Source organism: Podarcis tiliguerta (genome assembly GCF_965153285.1).
Source record: "Podarcis tiliguerta genome assembly, chromosome: 3".
NCBI lineage: Eukaryota > Metazoa > Chordata > Lepidosauria > Squamata > Lacertidae > Podarcis > Podarcis tiliguerta.
In genome coordinates this window covers 62,619,089-62,638,439 of record NC_139536.1, presented here as the reverse complement: position 1 = coordinate 62,638,439, position 19,351 = coordinate 62,619,089, and the positions used below count along the sequence as shown (strand labels likewise).

Sequence of the window (19,351 nt, the reverse complement as noted above, 5' to 3'; positions counted from 1 at the left end):
TGTCTGTCTCTAGTTTATGCAGTCAGTATTTTGACACACACCTCAGAGTAATAAAAATGTATTGAGCTCATTGGGGGGAAACGATGCGGAGGGGGAACCAAAGTGCACATTGCAGGAAATACTGTTTGCACCACGGCAAGCAATGGGAAAGGGGATATTTGTACTTGTAAAATAGCCGAATAATTTACTCTTGCTATTCTTAGAAATAATTATTGAAAGCGGTTTAAATGTGTGTGTTCTTCCTTTTAACAATACAAAATGCTGTTTCTTTTTTCCATAGGCAGTCCCAGAAGAGAATGAACAGAAAGCTAGTGCCTCCCCCTGCCATAAGGTAGCTCAGCTTTCCCCACCACCAACACCTTCCATTCATTGCTGGATCCTTGTAGTTACTTGGAAGGAAAATCCCTTTTCACACATAATTTTTTATAACTACATTTATAAGAGAACTTGAAAGAAGACTAATTCTAGGTAAACCTCTTCGATAGTTAATGTTTCGTCAAGTAGCATACTAATCATGCTAAATAAGAAATAAATAATGCCTACATTGAAGTAAACTCAGAATCGGCATGACACATTTAGAGGAAAACATGCTTAGGATCCGAGTGTAAGGGCCAGACGATGTTATTTCTCCTCCAGAAATCGAACATGCAGGTGCCGCTGGCTGAACTTCAGGACTTTTGCTTTGGGTGCGCTACCCTCCAGTATTTAGTACACTCTCTTATTCCTCCTCTCCCCCACACACAAAATTTATACGCCGCTTGCTCGTACAGAACAAAGCAAAACAAGCGCTACAAGCGGTTTACAAACCCCAGCCAGCATTAGCCTTCGCTTTCCACCTGTTGCACGCTCGGCAGCCGCGCCCCAGGGTGGTGGAGCTGCTGGCATTCCTCCTGACCGTCCTTTAAACTTTGGTCACATGGCCTGACGCAGCCCTTCGAGAGAGGCAGCCTTTTGTACCTGGCTCCAGCCACCCTGCCTACGTCAACAGGTAAGCAGGCAGGCAGCCCTCCCTTGTCCTCCTCCACGAGAACCACCCGCGCAGTTGCCGCGGGCGCCCCTTCCTTACCTTACGGGGGACGCGCCCGCCGCCTCCTTGGCGCTGCTTCCCGGCGCCTCGGCATCGGCGCTGCTGGGGTGATAGGCTGTGAGCACCACCCCCTGGGAAGCAGACCAGCGGCTCATGATGCGGGCGAGGGCATCGTTGTTCCTGGACTGAGCGCAGCGCCGGCGAAGTTCCTGCCTCGCCCGGCCGCGGGGCGTATTAGCTGGCCGCGGGCCCGCCCCCTCGGAGGCGAGGCTGCGCTTCGCACTGGGCGTCGCGGGCGAGGGGAGGACCAGCCTCCGTCCGGACCGCCTCCAATGAGATCTTCGCAGCCTGGGCCGAGTACTCCGGCCGCCTTTTTTCTAAGCGAGTCTTGCTCTCGGGTGGCCTTTTCATGAGTCAGCCACATGTTTACGCTCATATATTCTTCGCGGGGAGGGATTTTACGCCGGCCTTTCCCCACCCCAGCCGGGAGCGTCGCTTTGCCTCTTCTTTTTTCTCCCTTTAGTTTCCTCCACCTCTTCCTTGCCAAGTGATTGTGTCTTCCGAGCAACGCTTCTTAACCCCTTGCTCGCAGGTTTCCTTCTCTCAGCGCAGGGATCTCAGGACGCCGTGGCACAAGCCTATCTATGATTGGCACGCATGGCCATCCCAGCGTTTCCTCGCCGCTTTAGCGGGACCGTTGCTTGCTCGCTACATGGAAACCAGAACTGATCCCGCTACTGTGCTAAGTCAGGTGCACTCAGCTCACTGACTTGCTAGGTTCGGACATTTGTAAATAATCGTTTATAAACGAGAGGAGCCAAACTAAAACTTGGAGTTTCTGCATTCCTCAAAGAAGTTGCTGCAACAAAGGAACTTTGGAGGCACATTTTAAGAACGTAAGATGAGCCCTACAGGGTGAGGCCAGAGGCGCATCTAATTCACTACCCTATTCTGCGGAATTTAGTTTGGGTTTGAGTTTTGATAGGAATGTGCTGTGTGTAATTACGCAAGCCGTTGTTATTATCCTTTGTTATTATCCTCTCTCTCTCTTTAGGAAAAAGGGTCTTCACTTGGCAGGTCACTTCAGGTGGCTGAGTATAAGAAAAAGGCACTCATGGAATCATAGCCTGTAGAGTTGGGAGAGATCGAGAGGGTCATCTAGTCAAACCTCCTGCAAAATCTCTTTCATTCCCTCTTTGCTGCTACGCAGACCAAGCCCTGACATAAAAAATAGATTCAGAGTTACTTGCGAGTGGTCATCCATTACACTTTTGGCAGGGTTAAAAGACACCTACCGCAATTATGGTTATTTGAGAATAGGTCTGGGATTTCCTGAATTCGCTCTTGTACAGCCTCTCTGTCTTGGAGCAGAGTGCATCATTTGTGAATCAAGACACAAACAGCAGCTGGGACAATTTGCTCCTATACAACCAGCTGAATGATGGGTTGTTTTTTGATTCAGTTTACCATAAGACATGTGTAATAGGAGGTGGCTCCCAATTTATTGTTGGGCCTCAACTCCCATCGTCCCTGAAAATTGACCATAGTGGCTGGAGCCAGGTCCTGCCCACCCATGAGGCAAGCTGAGGCGATTGCCTCAGGCGGCAGGATCACAGGAGTGGCAGTTGCTAATGGTGCAATTCCTGCCCCCCCGCCCCATCCTGTCCCTATCAAATGAATATTCATATAGAAAATGAAAAGGGATTAGATATGAACCTGCCCTTAGACTTGACTGGATTGCACAGTATTGGATATGTGTGTGTGTGTGTGTGTGTGTGTGTATACAGCTTCCTTTCACTCCTGTGAGATATGGATTTTTTTTTTAAAAAAAAAGGAAAATAAATATGTATTTGCCTATTTATGTAAAAAGTAAGAACAAGCTTGGGGCAGGTAACACTACTTGTCAGAGCCAAACACAGCAATTGCAGTGAAGCAGGCATTAACATCTCAGTCAAAACCATGGGCTGGCGGAACAGTCCTATCCGTTATTCAAAAGTGAGCCTTAAAAAGTTCAGTGAGACTTGCAGCCTAAATTGACCTGCTGCCCACCGGGCATGTGATCATTGTCATTAAACTTTTAAAAATTATCTTTCCTGTTACCTGAGCTCCTGGAGGATATACACCTGTGTAAGTGAAGTAAGGAAATCATAGACATGGTACAGCACAGTCCTTACACAGTCCTTCTACTCAGAAGTAAGTCTTATTGGATTCTGTGGGACTGAACTTCCAAGTAAGTGGGAGTTAGGATTTCAGCCTTAATAGAACATTGTCTTGCCATAGCTTTTCTTTGAACATGTGCTGTACAACACTGAAAGGATTTACAACTTTGATACCATGGAAGTATTCATTGTTTTAACTGCATACCAAAAGCTATCCTCTGCTTCTAAACATCCTACAGTGAATAAGAAAAAAAAACTTGAGGGAGGAAAGAAGAACATAGAATCAAATGTATATAATTTACAATAAATATGCAATACAGACATGATGTACAAACAATACAAGCCTTTGTTGTACAAAACCTTTGAACACAATACAATTCTATAAACTAAAACAGGATACAGATTGGGCATTCTAAAAATAAATATGCAAAAGCTGTCTTTCATTTAATAGGAATCTGAAAAGATTCCACAGCTAAGGTTGAACAAAGCAAAGTTTTTACATGTCGGAGTATGCAAAAGCAGCTTGATCCAGCTGAGCTGTCATTAGGGACTGCTGAAAGAGACAGAATTGAAAATGGTAAAGGAGGAACCACCTAACCACATGCTGATGGCACAGTGGGACTCAGGAAGGATTAGAATGACATCTAAAGAGAATCAGTAAATATTTGCCACTTTCAGAATTACAAACTCCTGCCTGCAGATACTGAACAGATTTATTTGAGAATATTGAGAAGATAAAAGCATGATTGTTCACTACTCTCAAATTTAAAACATAGTTTTTAACTGAAACTCTCTCCAAGTGAAAAAAATGTTCAGTGCTGAACCAAGCAATTGCATAGAATTCACTAAGAAGAGAGTAACAGGAATGCTGAAATATATTCAAGAACTTTTTCTCATTGGTGGATTCATTAACTCTTTAAAGTGTGCTTGAAAAGCAAGGATGAAATGTGTCTTATAAGACAGTATGTGCTTAATTACCATTAAAAAATACAATTAAGGTTAGTGCACCTTTCAGAATGGATCTATGGCTACAATTTTATGCACAGTGCACTGAACTCACAGGGACTTGCTTCCAAGTAAACATGCATGGAATAAGCCTGTAAACATCTTTGCCGTAACACACCCAATGTTGCTGCTGCTGAGACACTATGATTCTTTGTCAAGTGGCAGTTAGCTATTGTCTGTGCCATCTCAAATGTAGTGATGTGGTCCCAGAACGCCTAACAATTATGTGAGGTTGCTGGTGATGCACAACACAAACCCTTGCCAAGCCAGCTGCAGTCTTATGACCCATTCATATTTTAAACTTTTTTAAAAAACTTTCAATGCTGAGTGCTTTTACTTTCTGTAACCATAATGGATGAAAAATATGTCTTTGTGTACTTCCTCCCTTCCCAAGTTTTGAGCATTAACATAAGTACCCTCCTCCTCTTTCAATTTATTCTGAGGAAATTTCCATTTCCCTGTCTTTATTAGCAGGTTATGAAGATAAGGCAAACAATTAGGTAAACAAGGTGAGGTAAACAATTTTGTCTCCAACTTGCAGCAGTTTCCCAAACTTCTCAGTTTCCCAAGAATTAGGGGGCCATGTAAAGTCTGGTGGAATGCAAAGGCCTGCAACCTAAACAGAAAGCTGTGCCATGCACACAAATTGGGAGTTTCAATGGAATGAACAATAAAGGCAGCTGTAAGAGCTCACACTAACACCAACAACTGCAAAGACTTATCAAGGGCCAAGTCTCTCTTTTAAAAGATCTTCGGGTCACAAAGAATATCACAGTAGACGTACCTCATAAAATTGGCTAATTAAACTACGCTTAGTGCAAAGGTACGTAATATCAGCACAAACTAGGCCATGTAACCTTGTAAAGAGGTGCCTGGGTTTAACAGTACTGTAACATGTAGTGCTTCCTGCACTACTGCTCAAGGCCACTTGCTTCATTTTCTTTAAATGTGTTATGTGCACACTTGAGCATTTGTTTCTTTCATCTGGTTGTATTACACACAAAGTTTTGTTGGATATTAAGAGAATTCAATAAAAATTGTGATATTTATATTGGTTAATACTCTTTCCACAGGCATGCGGGGACAGATAGCGATCTCTCTGTAGTGCAAATTCAATATTTATTTAAGAAGCAAATTTACTCTGGTGCTTTTACAAGCTAAATCTGGCACCTCCTGGCAATTAAACAGAGGCATATCAGCAACGTGACATGGAAGGAAGCTTCACTGAATTTCACTGAGGTTATGCAGGTCTGCATGTTCAGCATTTTAAACTTCTGTCCATTCTTTGCTCTCTTAAATAAAAGATTAATGGTGAAATGTGGCAGGAATGTACAGCTGTAAAGTACAGACATAAGAGCACCCCTATAATACAGGGGAATTTAGGGGAGGGGAAGTATAATCCATGTTTCTACTTTTCTTAAAGTTTGATATCTCAGTACTCGTGAGCTATTTCTGTTTGCAGATTAATAAACCAATAAATTAGAAAAAGGTCGACTTGCAGTTAGTTAAGGCTACCAATCAATTGAGGTACCAATCAATCTTGCTTTTATGTGACCAAAATAAATCCCGCTAGTTTAGACAGTTGTTTCTCCATGGCTTAGCTGCAGATGCATTGTAATTAACTGTATTTAGTACTGGTACATGACTTACTTCACATTCAAAGCTAATGCAATATAAAAGTTCTGTCAGCAGGTTAAATAACATATACAAATAAATGGAGCTTGGCCCTTTTGTCCTACAGATAATTTTAAAAGGGTATGTTGGTGCACTCTGGTGGTTGCTTTTGTAACTATTTTTAATAAACAAGTGGGATGAGAGGAAACAAATAGTATAAATGTAGAGGGTACCACTCTTCACCAAGTAGTCACTTCATTGTGCAATGAATGACTATCCTACATGTATGGAAATCAATGGAATTTCCTACCAAGATGTATTAACCTTGATCCAGGAACAGCGCTAGATTGTATGACAGTTGTATGTAAATATCCCAATATGCAACAGACTGCTTTGCACTGCCTCTGCCATAACCTGAAAAAGAGTAACCAATATTTATTCTTGGCTTATTGCATGTGGTTTGTTTGTGGGAGATAAATTAAAAACTTGGGTTCAGACATACTGCTATGCCATACTGTGGTTTCGCTCTCAGTAGCATGGCAACTACAGGAGGGGTGGGGAGAGAAGCAAAGCAGCCATGATTTTATCATTGCTTGCACTTGCTCATCAAGCTATAGTTTGACTCAGTATTACATGCAAATGAGACTGCAGGCTGCTTTACATCACAGGCTTACAAATAGCTTTTTTGAACTGTTTTATATGCCACGCTGCCCTTTTTTTTCTTTTAGAAATCCAATGTGTCTGATGGTTTGCAGGTCCGCCTTGTTTAACAGAGCACCCCATAAAGAAAGAAAAGCTCTTTTTCAAGTGCATTTGGTCCTGCTCTATGAGGATACTCTTGAAATCAGCTCATCCTCCTTGAATTTATCTTCTAAGTGCATCAACGCTTTATATTTTCTATGCTATACTCCTTGTTATGTTTTTGCCACTAGAGCTGATCTGTATGCCTCTTTATTACTATAGTACACCCATTCACTTTCGCCAAATACTCTTCTTACAATCCTTTGTTCTCATTTGTTTCTGCCCCTATAATTTCAAACTGGAACCTGTTAAACAATGGGGGAAATAGCCCTCACTCTGTGGACTAGAATTCCAAACCCTGTCATTTAAGTCACCTTCCAAATCAAGTGTAAGGAGGTGGACCCTGTATGAATTTCCTGAGTTCTGGCATGTGCTGTGGATCCATAAGATATCTAACCATTTGCAATGAAATGTCACAAAACAACAACAACAACAAGCCTAGAGTTGTACAGTGTGCAGACAGCAACCATTTTAGGCGTGTCCAATTTCTCTTTCACACACACACCACATGCCTCTATGTCAAGCTGAAAGTTGGTATTCTCAAAATTTTCACTCATATGTATAGTAAACTAGACAATGGGCAATTTGTCCCCCATGAATGGTATACTTCATCTTGCCTAAAGGTAGGGCCAAGCCTGTATTTGCCTAGCACTCCGCCAGCTTTCATTCTGCTGACATGGAGCCCCTACAATCTGCTCATCATGAGTGAAGCACAGTGTCTACAACCCTTTCTCTGTGACAATGAGAGGCAGAAACACAGCTCCACCACCAGCACCCCACATGGTGGAGCAAATGCTGGGCTCTGGCACAGAGGCCCCAAAGGCCTTGCTGATGCTGATGCCAGCCTCCCTTTTTAATTTAAAACCAAAAACAAGTACAGGTAAGTGATTTTACATACCAGCACTCTAAAAGGAAACATCTGATGAGGTAGCTGCAACCACAACCATAATAACTTTCCCAGAATGCTTTTTGGCCACAACATTCAGTTCAGAGGCATTCTGAGAAATTAAGATGGCGGCTGCTGCAATGGATTCTTCACCTGGCACTTCACTTTTCAGAGCTGGACTGTCCATTGCTACCACCTTTCCCACTACTGCCTGCCATTCGCAATGAGGGAACTGCCAAAAGGCCCTCGGTTGTAGACCTCAGTGTCTAGGCTGAACAATAGGTACTGAGACACTCCTTCAAGTATATAGGGCTGAATCCATTAAGGGCTTTAAAGGTCAACACCAACACTTTGAATTGTGCTTGGAAATGTACAGGGAGCCAATGAGTTTTAGGACCGGTGTTATATGGTCCTGGCTGCCATTCCCAATCAGCAATCTGGCAGCTGCATTCTGGATTAATTGTAGTTTCTGGGTCACCTTCTAAGGTAGTCCCATGTAGAGCACATTGCTGTAGTCCAAGCAGGAGATAACCAGAGCATGTGCCACTCTGGCGAGACAGTGCATAGGCAGGTAGGGTCTCTGCTGGCATACCAAATGGAGCTGGTAGACAGACAAACTGGACACTAGAATTGACCTGTGCCTCCATGGACAGCTGTGAGTCCTAAATGACCCCAAGGTTGTGCACCTGGTCCTTCAGGGGCACAGTTATCCCATTCAGGACCAGTGAGCCCCAGCCCTGCTCACCCCCTATCCCTCAGTTCTTCTGTCTTGTTGGGATTCAGCCTCAATCCATTAACTGCCATCCACCCTCCAACCGCCTCCAGACACTCACTGACTCTCTATATGATAAACTCACAACATATAATCATAACTCAGAAATCCTAGAGCTTTTGAAAAATATCCATTCCTGTATTCCAGCCAGAAATGTAATGAGGAACAAATTACTAGAACTAATTTTAGAATACTTTTCAGATGTTTCCAGGTGGAAAGAGTTTGCAGTTGCACTGAATTGGTTGCTTGCCATCTGCTGGCTGAAATATAATGCTGCTGCAATGCAAAAGCACTTTCAGGAGTTTGTTAAATTCAGATGAGAGAAGTCTCGGAGTATCAGTTAGCAAACCATTTCAGAGAGTAATGAAGTTCTCATCCTGTATCACCTGTACCTTAATACTGGCAGATGGTAGGTGGGCATTTTGACCACCTGCTGTATTTTACATGACTCATGACTTAATTTGATTTCTGAGGCAGCCGAATTTTTAAAGGAGAAATGGGCAGGGTTTTCTCTCTCTTTACAACTCCGTCTCTCTCAAACCCCAAACCAAAATACCGCTAATCTGTTCAGGAGGAACAAGGAAAGATGTTCCTATTCCAGCAAGCATTCAGAGAGTAATGGCAATGGTCGTTTTGGGCAGGCAGGATATTATTATTATTTATTAAATTTATTGGGGGGCTACTAAGGCAACACAAAGCAACTTACAATACACAAACAAACAAATAAATGTCAGGTGCCTGCAAGCGGTGTGTGCAGCCCCAGGCACCCACAGTCCTGGGGCCAAGCCAGAGGGCCTCCATTCCTCTGTCTCTCTCCCATCAAAGGTCATCAGAAAAGGCAACCAAAGAAGTTTCCAAAACAAAATCGGGCCTAAACCCCAATGAAAATGGATCTAGAAAATTAGTTTAATCCAAGATAGCCTGTATCTGGCATGCAACTACTTACTCAAGAACGTTGCCCAAGAAGGGGAGATTAGCATTACAGTAGTAACTCTGGTTACGAACCATCCTCCTTGCAAATGCTTCGGGTTACGAGCTCCGCTAACCCAGAAGTAGGCGCTCCTGGTTGCGAACTTTGCCCCAGGATGCGAGTGGAAATCACATGCCAGAGGCATGTGCACAGCAGGAGGCCCCATTAGCAAAAGCACACCTCAGGTTAAGAACGGTTTCGAGTTGAGAATGGACCTCCAGAACGAATTAAGTTCATACCCAGAGGTACCACTGTACTGACCAAATCCAGGTAGGGTTTCTTAAGGAATGGCCATACTTATCACTGTTTCCTTTCAGCAGACAGAGACCAACCCCTCTTGCAGCTGGCTGTCCCCTCCCCACTAGTTTTTCTCAACTATGACTGGCAAGAGACATGGGCACAAGTCATGGGACCTGGATTGAACCAAGCACCTTGTCCACATCCTTGAGCCATACAAATTTAAACTCACCCCACATAACAGAACCAGACAGTGTTCTGGACACCTCTAGAGATTCATCTGCTATAACAACAGGCAGGATCCTGGCAGATACAAGCAATTTTATCCCCAAAACACTTTGCAAATGAGCCACAGCAATCCACCATTGGTTCTACCACCTCCTTCGGCCCACTCTATAAAAGGCCCCATACTACCTGGAAAAGCTCTGGACTTTCATGATGGACTTTGCAGATTGACAGGAAGGATTCGAAATCGACGAGATCAGAGATTTACAGAAGATTGGGAAAAGTTTACAGAGTATATGCATAATTTAAGTGTAAAACAAATAACGCTTGTAAGCCTTAATGAAGCTCTGTAAAAAGAAATGTTAGAATATGAGTGAAACAAGATTTAATTTACAAAAATAATAGTGGAAGGTTTTAGAAATGTGTAAGAAATTAAGAAGGGAAGGAGTATCAGTCAAGTTGAGGGAAGTCAAAAAAGAGAATGGATGTAAAAAAGATGTATGAATTGTATTAATTTCTTATTTGAAAACTGAATAAAAATTATATATATATATAAAAAAGGAAAAGCTCTGCCAGAGGGCACCATGAAGATGCAATGGAGGAAGCAAAGTATGCATTGGTTGTCACTTTCACTGCCACTGAGTAGGCTTGATAGTGACCAATTGTATTCAATTGTGTTCAACTGTATTAGTCTGTAGCTTTCCTCCATTTGCGTGGAAGGTGTCTCTCAGCTTGTTTCATTGCCCTGAGCTCTGGTGTGCACAAAAGTACCAAGCGAGATATACAAAGTGGGAGAGGACACAAGGGATTATTGTGTCAATGGCCTGTTCCACAAATTAGCCAGCGCTTCAACAGAAACACCAGTCATATTAGCCAGAACATTTGTTATGAGTGCTGGGAATAGTAGCTCTGTGGGAGTTAAACTACAGCTCCCCAGATTATTTGGGAGAGAGCCATGTGTTTTAAATGTATGGTGTGGATGTCACCTTGTTCCATCTAGCTTTATACAGCTTTGTCCACTGGATGGAAGCAGCTCTAGAGGATTTCAGATAGGTCCTATCAAGAGATACCAAGGGTTGAACTTGGGCCTTGTGCTTGAGCTAGTGCCCTCTTGTGTCTCTGGTGAAGAATGCCCATGCATATGAAATCTCACGCTACAACAAATGAGCATGCTTGTTTGGGATATATCACAGAGCTTTTTTCTGCTGATCAAGCCATGCCTTGCTTTGCGAGGCAGTCTGGAGTGCTTGTGGAATTTCAAATCAGAATGGCTAGGGGATTATAAATATTACTTGTAAACTATTGATACAATAAGTATTAATTACTATTCATTATGAATCTTATTTAAAAGGGAAGTGCTTACTTTTTTGAAAGTGAGCGTTATATATATGCACATATTGCAAACATGTAAATTTCAATTTGTTTTCATAAGCCACACAGGGAAAGGCAGTCTTTTCTGTGCTGTATAGTCTGTTCTGTTTTGAAGAGATTATAAATATATTTGGGTTTTTTGTTTTGTTTAGTTTAGACACCATATATCTAATCAAAATTTAACACTGTTTGAACACTTATCTGAAGTCCACAGACCCCCTTTAAATTTGAATATGAGAGTTTTTTCTGATTCTGGTGAGTTTTGTGTTATCTAAATTTCAGTGAAATTGCTATTACCATAGTAAACATCTCTTGAATTTGGATGCAAATGAAAGAAATGTTAATGTATACAAGATGTCCTGTGATCTAAAACCTAATTCTTTTCCAACAATGGTAGGACAGATTTGATAACCAGAGCATAATGGTCTGCTCTGTTAGTCAAACCAACAATTAAATGTGGTCAGAAAGGGGAGGGGGATGTTTGCTCTGGTTGCTAAGCAGTGATTCATCATTTGTGTTATAATCATTTGTAATATTTGCTCTACATACTCAATAGATAAGAAACCAAGTTACATCTATCTATCTGGCGTCCTTTAAAAAATCATCATGTATGTCATAAAGTTCAGGAATTTTCATTTTTTAAAAAAATAAATGCATACTTGGACAATCCAAAGATAAGCACTTGGCTATCCTTCACCACAAGTTCCCAGGGCAGGTTACAATAACATAATATACAAACCAATAAAATAGTTGCAATTATAAAAACAAGTAAAACCATTCCAACTAGAACAAAACAGCCCTTTGGTTTTAATAAGAGAAATGTAAGTGTGTCCTTAATTTTCTCACTGAAGTTTCATTTTGCAGGTTCTCCAAATATTTTTAAAATATTTTATTTGCCACTCATTTGTAAGCTTTTTAATTGGTGTACTGCGTGTGGAAGAGACAGAAATATTTTAAATTTCTATATTTTAAATTTCTAACTTTGTGGTACCTTGAGTGGTTCAGCCCTGAGCTAGTGGGGGGGGGGATATACTTAATAATTAATTAATTAAATAAATCAATGGCACCCAAAAGTGGATTATGCCACCAGTGGGTGTTATTTGGTCTGTGATATACCATATTTTTCCATGTATAAGACTTGGGTTTTTTTACCAAAAAATAGGTTTAAAATTGGGGCTCGTCTTATACACAGGTAGTGCCGAGGAGTGTTTTCTTAATTTGGAGTACCCAAAAATAAGGGGCATCTTATACATGGGGGCGTCTTAGACACGGAAAAATACGGTATATAGTATGTTTTATGAGAGTTATAGGTTGCCCTACGAGAGAATAGGTACATGTGGTTCACCACTCTCCAGTTTATCTCAGAATCAGTGTAATAAGAGAGCTGGGGGGGGCGGAGTGTCCCACCCTTCGCTAATACACTTTCAGGGTGGCTAACAGCCATGCGACTATTAACACAATAAACAAAATAAACAACACAACATAATAATGTCAACCAACAGGGGTAATAAGAAATACTGAATTCAGTAACATTTACTTCCTGGTAAGTGGATTTAGTTATAGATCGCAGTCCAGTGCTGCACAAGTCTGCTTCCCATTGACTTCAATGAGCCATATTCACAGATTTGTGTGTAGAGGATTGCAGCCTTTAAAATCCGCCCCTCTACTATTATTGATACCGTCTTTATGTAATGTGCTATACAAGTATCTTTTGTAACATCAGTGACCGCTTTACTTATGAATACAGTACTGTCTTGTTTTTTATTGGTCTGCCCATTCTTTGTCTTGCTTTGTTTGTTCAGTGTTTCTCATATTAGTCATTTGAGCCTGTTCTACCCATTTCTGTCTCCTTTGTTCGTTGTTCTAAAGTATTATTTCACATTGGCTGTGAATTTATTTAATTATATGTAAACATATTTTAATTGTGTACAGCGTTTTTATCAACAGGGAAGCTTCCTAAAAATAGAAGGAAATACTTTTGGTGTACTATTTTTATATTTTGACTTACACCCAATTTGCATAGAAATATTAGTAGTGGAATCCTGGAAACTACATAATTTGTTAACAGAACAAGAATGTATAACGCAAATCAGAATATAAATTACTTTTTTTTTTTTTTTTTTTTACAATTAAAGCAGTGTATTAGCACTCATTTCAGAAACTATAGCAGCCCAAAACTAGTGTGTTAGTTAATCAGTGCATAAATGAATCAGTTTAATTTGCTGCAACTAAGTAAAGTTGTTTCTGGGCCACCCAGAGTCGCCACAGTTTCTAAAATCTTTGATAACCCATAGTTTTCTACTATTCCTAGTAAGGTAGCCATGTTAGTCTGCTACAGAAAAACCAACGAAGAGTATTGTGTCAGTCTGGAGACTAATCCATTCATTATGGCAAAAGCTTTGACAGACTACTGTTCACTTCATCAGATGCATGAAAGCTTGTGCCTTAATAAATGCATTAGCCTTTAATGCACCACAAGGCTCTTCGTTGTTGTTTTTACTAATTAACTAGTTAACCTAATGAAAGGAGATAATCGAGGACAGAACTAAAATGGATTCAAGAGCAACAGTCCCTAAAGATGAAGCAGAGAAGAAATCTGAACTGGATGTCCTATTCTAAAACACATTCGGTCTACTCTGCTTATAATTTAGTTGAATAATGTATTTTTGATAATATAGAGAGAGTAGAGAGGTTACAGTGAGGAGTTATATGAAATGAAGCAGCAGGCTGAGCACAATGTTTGATTCCTGTTTGAATCCAAGGCTGCAGCTATGGGAGAAGCAAGACCCTCTTGGGGTATCAATACTGTGAACCCCTCCATTGTAAGCTCAGGTTGTGTGTCTGTGTGTGTACACACACACACACACACACACCATATATCATAATGACACCACAATCTCTGTTGTGCCTCATTTCCAAAAGGAAACACAAACCCTAGGTAAAACCACTGGAACTCATGGAATCTCACACCACTCTGAGATTGGGGTGGCATGCAATATTATGTTCACACACATATGGTGATCTTCCTCCTCTCACAAGACTGGGCTTCTTTCCGCTGACTATGACATCATCATCACCATCATCATGCTGATCAACTGCTCTCACGATTCAAAAGGAAAGTTTTATCATGTTAGAAATACAAAATTCAAGTATTCTTCCATTTCCGTTGCATATCCAAATGCTTACCATGAATATCTCTCTAATGAGTAGCAAGAACATACTTGCTACCTGTTAGTTGCATTGATTTCCTTCTTGTCACCCATCCATTATTAAGATTTGCCTCTGTATTTAACTATTCTATCAGTGTCTGAAGTTTGTTCAACGTTGCTGCATTGGTCTGCTCAGCCTTGGAAAAACATTATGCCTTCCAGTTCTATGCCGAATAAGCATTAAAAACATAAATATTGTGTTCTACTCTTGTTTTTTATTTCCCATCGGTACTGCTGATTCTCTAACTACCAGGTCAGCTCATAATGATTTCAGATAAGCAAGCACCATCATAGTAATTTATTGCTTAACTGTAGGTCATAACAACAGTAAATAGAAGGGGATAAATAATTAAAGTCAACAAGCACAGATGCATAACAGTAAATAGGCATTGCACTGCATAAAATCTGGGCAAGGGATAAATTTTAGCCTCACAAAAAAAGTTAATCCACAGTAACATAATACATTTGCATAGGCCGCCTCCACCATAATGTTTAATTAAATCAGACTTGTCTTCCCCGTTTAGGTATATCAGTGTCTAGACCCGAATTCCCTGCTGGCTTTTTCCCTTTTTGAAGTGTGGCTGATTCAGTTCAGTAACTGTGTTCAAGACTCAGCTTACAAAGACCTTACATTCTGAGTGTAATCAATCGAGTGTCTTTGATGATGCCAGGATAGCCAAAGCTTGTCTAATTAATTAACTGAGAGTGATTAATGACTCAGGCATTTATCAATCAGTATTTTTTACACATTCTCAATATTATGCATATAATATGAACCCAAGCAAAACTATCTCAGCACAGAGAAGTTCCTCCTGCATTCCATATGTAGCAGCCATGAGTATGCTCCAGGCAAAATTTCTCCATCCTTATTTCTTCATTGCAAATGATTCAACGTATAACCATGTCATTAAAGTAAATTTAAAATGTATAACATAATCCTTTTAACAAATGTAAAATGAGATGCAGTCTTTTGCAAATCTATGCATTTAGCAAAGTATGGGAGAGGAAGGATTTTTAAGGCATATATTTACAACAAACATACCATGCATACTACAGTTCAAGAATAATCCTTTTTTTAAAGTGATAATTCAAGCGCTTCTAGCTGAGCAAACATGGAAAGACACCTGGCCCTCACAGCCTGACTCATTGAGGTATCTATTATTTGCTAGGAGACTTCCAAATCATAAAGAAATCTGGAATACAGAAAACCAAGTATCCAAACAACTGATTCTGAATGTTCAGTAGGGCTTTAAACTTTAATTTCTCCAACAGTAGCTACCCATGTTAGGTGGCAAGTTATGTTTGAATCTAAGGAGACTTTCCAGAGCAGTTTATAGCATGGTAAGGGAGTCTTCCAATGAGAACATAAGAGCTATGCTGGTCCATCTAGTCTAGCATTCTGTTCTTACATTGGCCAATCTGATGCCAATTGGAAAACCCCATGCAGAATCTGAGTGCAAAAGCACCCTTCCCAACTGTGATTCCCAGCAACTGATATACAGAGGCATACTGCCTCAGAGACAGTGGAGACTGTATATGTAAAAAAAAAATCCTGCTAGTTATGGTCTTTAGATTCCAGCAATATTCAAGATACTCTCATCACTAGTCAAGTTTGAAAAACACATTTTTAACAACAGTTGATATGTATACTGCAAAAGTTTCCTCCAAAGCACACTACCAGAAAACAAGCCTGATTTGCACAAGGCACAGAAAAACTTCAGGTACTGCTGAGTTCCTATTTTACTGACTTAAACCATAATCAGAGTAAGTAAGGGATAAGAATATGAGTAGCCCAGAATCAATCTACCTTGCTGTCTATCACATGCAGTTGGGAACATATGCATATGTACAGTTGGAGAGATAACAGAGTTCCATTGTCACTCAAAACACATTTTTTGCTTACAGAATGCATGCTATGTTAACCACTGCCTTGTAAGAAATTACTTGTAAAGAAATCAGAGCTACCACTTCATGCATTAGCAAACAGTTGTGCAAATATCAATGCTTAAAGGCTGAAATGGGTCCTCTCTAAGGATATGCATATTATGATCGTTTGTATTCCAGGAAAATCAATTTCCACTAACATACCCCCAAGTTTTGATTAAGTTTTTAAGTCTTATTTGATTAAGAGAAAAGCAAACAGGCTTGAAACATCAAAATGAACAGAGTGGAGGGAGGATTACATTGAAAACATTTTCTAGAAATCAGGATGAAAAAAGTTTAAAATAATAAATAAAATATGTGTCGAGATAGTTTGCTAGTGTAGAATCTACCTCACTCCCATGAGTCTATGTGAATATATCCTCATTTAATGGTTCTACACTAGGGCCACCTGCAACAATTATATTTATATGAAAACATATAAATTGTGTTATATAAACATATTGTAACTTCCACTAATAAAGTTATTGCACTCCTCCTCATTACAAGTGATATTTATAAAACAAAATCAATACAAAATATCAGTTCTCCCATTTAAGAGCAGCAGTCACCCTAGAACAGAGTTACCAACTGACAAGGCATTTAAAAACCTATTGCTCCCCAGAGGATCTGCCACAGGTGACTAAGAGTGTATAGTTTGGTATCTGTATGTTTTCTCCAAGGAGCGGTTTGTGTGAATATGCAAGAAGTGGTTTGAATTTAATCCAGAAATTTCTTGCACAGGGAAAGGGGTCCCTATCCTATATATTTTCAGCTACCCAATCGCACAGGCACTCTCAGCTTGCTTTTGCTTTGTGTTTTCTCTGTCCCTTCCCAAGGGCCAACAGTCCTGACTCCCATTCCCCAATGGCATGTCCAGTTTGGGATGGAATTGACAATTTAGTCTGATGTCGAGAGACTTGCCTGATAGTGACAATGGGCATATCCCTAAAAGAGAGGTGGGTGGGCGTGTTGCAAGTGTGTTGGGTGAATTGCTAGGAGGGGGGTGCATTTAGATGTCAAGGAAATAAACAACTCTCTGACTCTTAGAAGACATTTGAAGGCAGCCCTGTTTAGGGAAGTTTTTAATGTTTGAGGTTTTATCTCTTTTTTATTATTAATATCCTGTTGCAAGCCACCCAGAGTGACTGGGAAAACCCAGACAGATGGGCAGGGTATAAATAATAAATTATTATTATTATTAAATTAGTATAAATTATTATTATGCATTTAAGTGTTAAAGAAACAATATACTGAGACTGAGTAGGCACTAAACATATAAGAAGCACAAATATTTCCTTCAAAGAATTCAGCCGTTTGTTAAGGGTTCCTGGGAATAGTGAATCTGAGAGGGGTAAACTACAGTGCCCAGAATTCTTTGAGGGAAAGAATGGGGTTTCAAGGTGCCCAATGCCTGAGAGAAAGAATGTGAATTGGGGCGATGGGGTGGGGGAGTGTATAGAGAAAGTGTAATAACTATATTTGTGGATTTTTGCAAAAGAGGAGTTAAACAGGCTTGTGTGTGAAGAGCCTGAAAGCTCTTCGTGCGTGAAATTGCTGGAGCGCGGTGCGTGCGCCCGCTCAACGGAGCGCTCCGAATGGGCGCGCGCGAGAGAGAACCGCGGAGAGTCTCCCGCCTCGGATGCTGCGAGGCTTCTGGTTGGAGGAGCCTGGGTGGAGCGCGCGCGCGAGCAGGCGGCGGCCGCCTTACCTGAGGTGCAGGTAGTGCACCAGCTTGGTCACCACAGTAACCATCTTGGCGAGGTCCACCTTCTCAGAGACCGAGTCCGAGACGAGCAGGAAAGGGCGGGAGGTGGTGGTCTCCGGCTGCGCTTTCCTGAGGGAAGGATGTCTCCAAGACCCGCCGGGGCCACTTCTTCCCTTGCCTTCTTTGTACGCGCTGCTGCTCGTGTCCCTGGGCGACTTTCCTCAGCTGAGGCTTCCGCCTGCTCGGCATGAGGGTGGGCGCCGTCTGTCGCCCTCCCTCCTGCCTATGCTGCTGCTGCTGCTACTACTGCTTGGCTGTTCACGGGAGGCGACGGACAGAGGGAGGAGCGGGCAGGCGCACAGCTATGTGGGCAACAGGCTGCCTCTTGGGCGAGCTGTGGCTTCTTCCCTCCTCCTGCTGCTGCTGCTACAAGGAGTCGCGGTCCCACCCGGCCGCTGCCACTACCGACCCCTCTCGCCGCCCCAGAGCTTAAGCGCGCGCCGAGCAGCGATAGGAAGAGATTGCGGGTCGCGCCAGCTGTCATCTAATCACCTCCCTGGAGTGATTTCAGGCAACCTATCGCAAAGCGCGCCACTGTTTCAGGCAGAGTGCGTTTGTCACCCGTGTGGCGGGCGGAAATTCAACAGGTGGTGCTTCCTGGCATAGGAGCCAACTCCTAGGGGTCGAAGTGCCGGATTTACGTATAAACTAAACAGGATAGCTTAGGGCCCCACTCTCTTGGGGGCCCCAAAAAAATATAAAGGGGAAAAAACCTGGATGTACATTCCAAAATATAAGATAAAAAAACACCTGCATACAGCAACCGTGTTTTGTGTTGTGTAGACTGCTATGATGTAAGTAATTGGCCCTGCCTACTAGCCTAATCCGTAAAATAGCACTGGTTTGCTCATTTCTATATCCGTACAGTGGTACCAAAAAAAAAAAAAAAACCAGCAACAATTTGTTGTTGACAAAGGACAGCTGGACATATACAGTGGTACCTCGGGATGCGAACGGGATCCGTTTCAGAGCCCCGTTCGCATCCTGAACAGAACATAAGACGTGACTGTGCACATACGTGGGTCACGTTTTGCCGCTTCCGTGCATGCGCATGACGTCATTTTGACCGTCTGCGCATGCGCAAGGGCGAAACCCGGAAGTAATGCGCTCCGTTGCTTCCGGGTCGCCAATGAGTGCAACCCGAAAATATTTATCCTGAAGCATATTTATGCCGAGGTATGACTGTAAAGGGACATGGGTGGCGCTGTGGGTTAAACCAAAGACCCTAGGGCTTGCCGATCAGAAGGTTGGCGGTTCGAATCCCCGCAATGGGGTGAGCTTCCATTGCTCGGTCCCTGCTCCTGCCAACCTAGCAGTTCGAAAGCATGTCAAAGTGCAAGTAGATAAATAGGTACCGCTCCGGTGGGAAGGTAAACGGTGTTTCTGT

General features: G+C 41.8%; 1 protein-coding gene across 4 annotated transcripts in view; it reads right to left on the bottom strand.

Moving 5' to 3' along the window:
- Nucleotides 1-18,339, bottom strand: part of ARHGAP18 (Rho GTPase activating protein 18) — a 60,276-nt gene extending 41,937 nt beyond the window's left edge. For 2 of the 4 annotated variants that reach the window (XM_083434984.1, XM_083434985.1), the window contains exon 1: nucleotides 1,067-5,235. In XM_083434984.1, coding sequence (XP_083291110.1) covers nucleotides 1,067-1,182 — 116 coding nt within the window. In that variant the 5' untranslated portion in view covers nucleotides 1,183-5,235. Of the gene's footprint in view, nucleotides 1-1,066; nucleotides 5,236-17,907 lie in introns of those variants that run through there. The other 2 variants (XM_083434986.1, XM_083434987.1) reach the window with 2 other exon arrangements.
- Nucleotides 18,340-19,351: the final 1,012 nt, after the last annotated feature.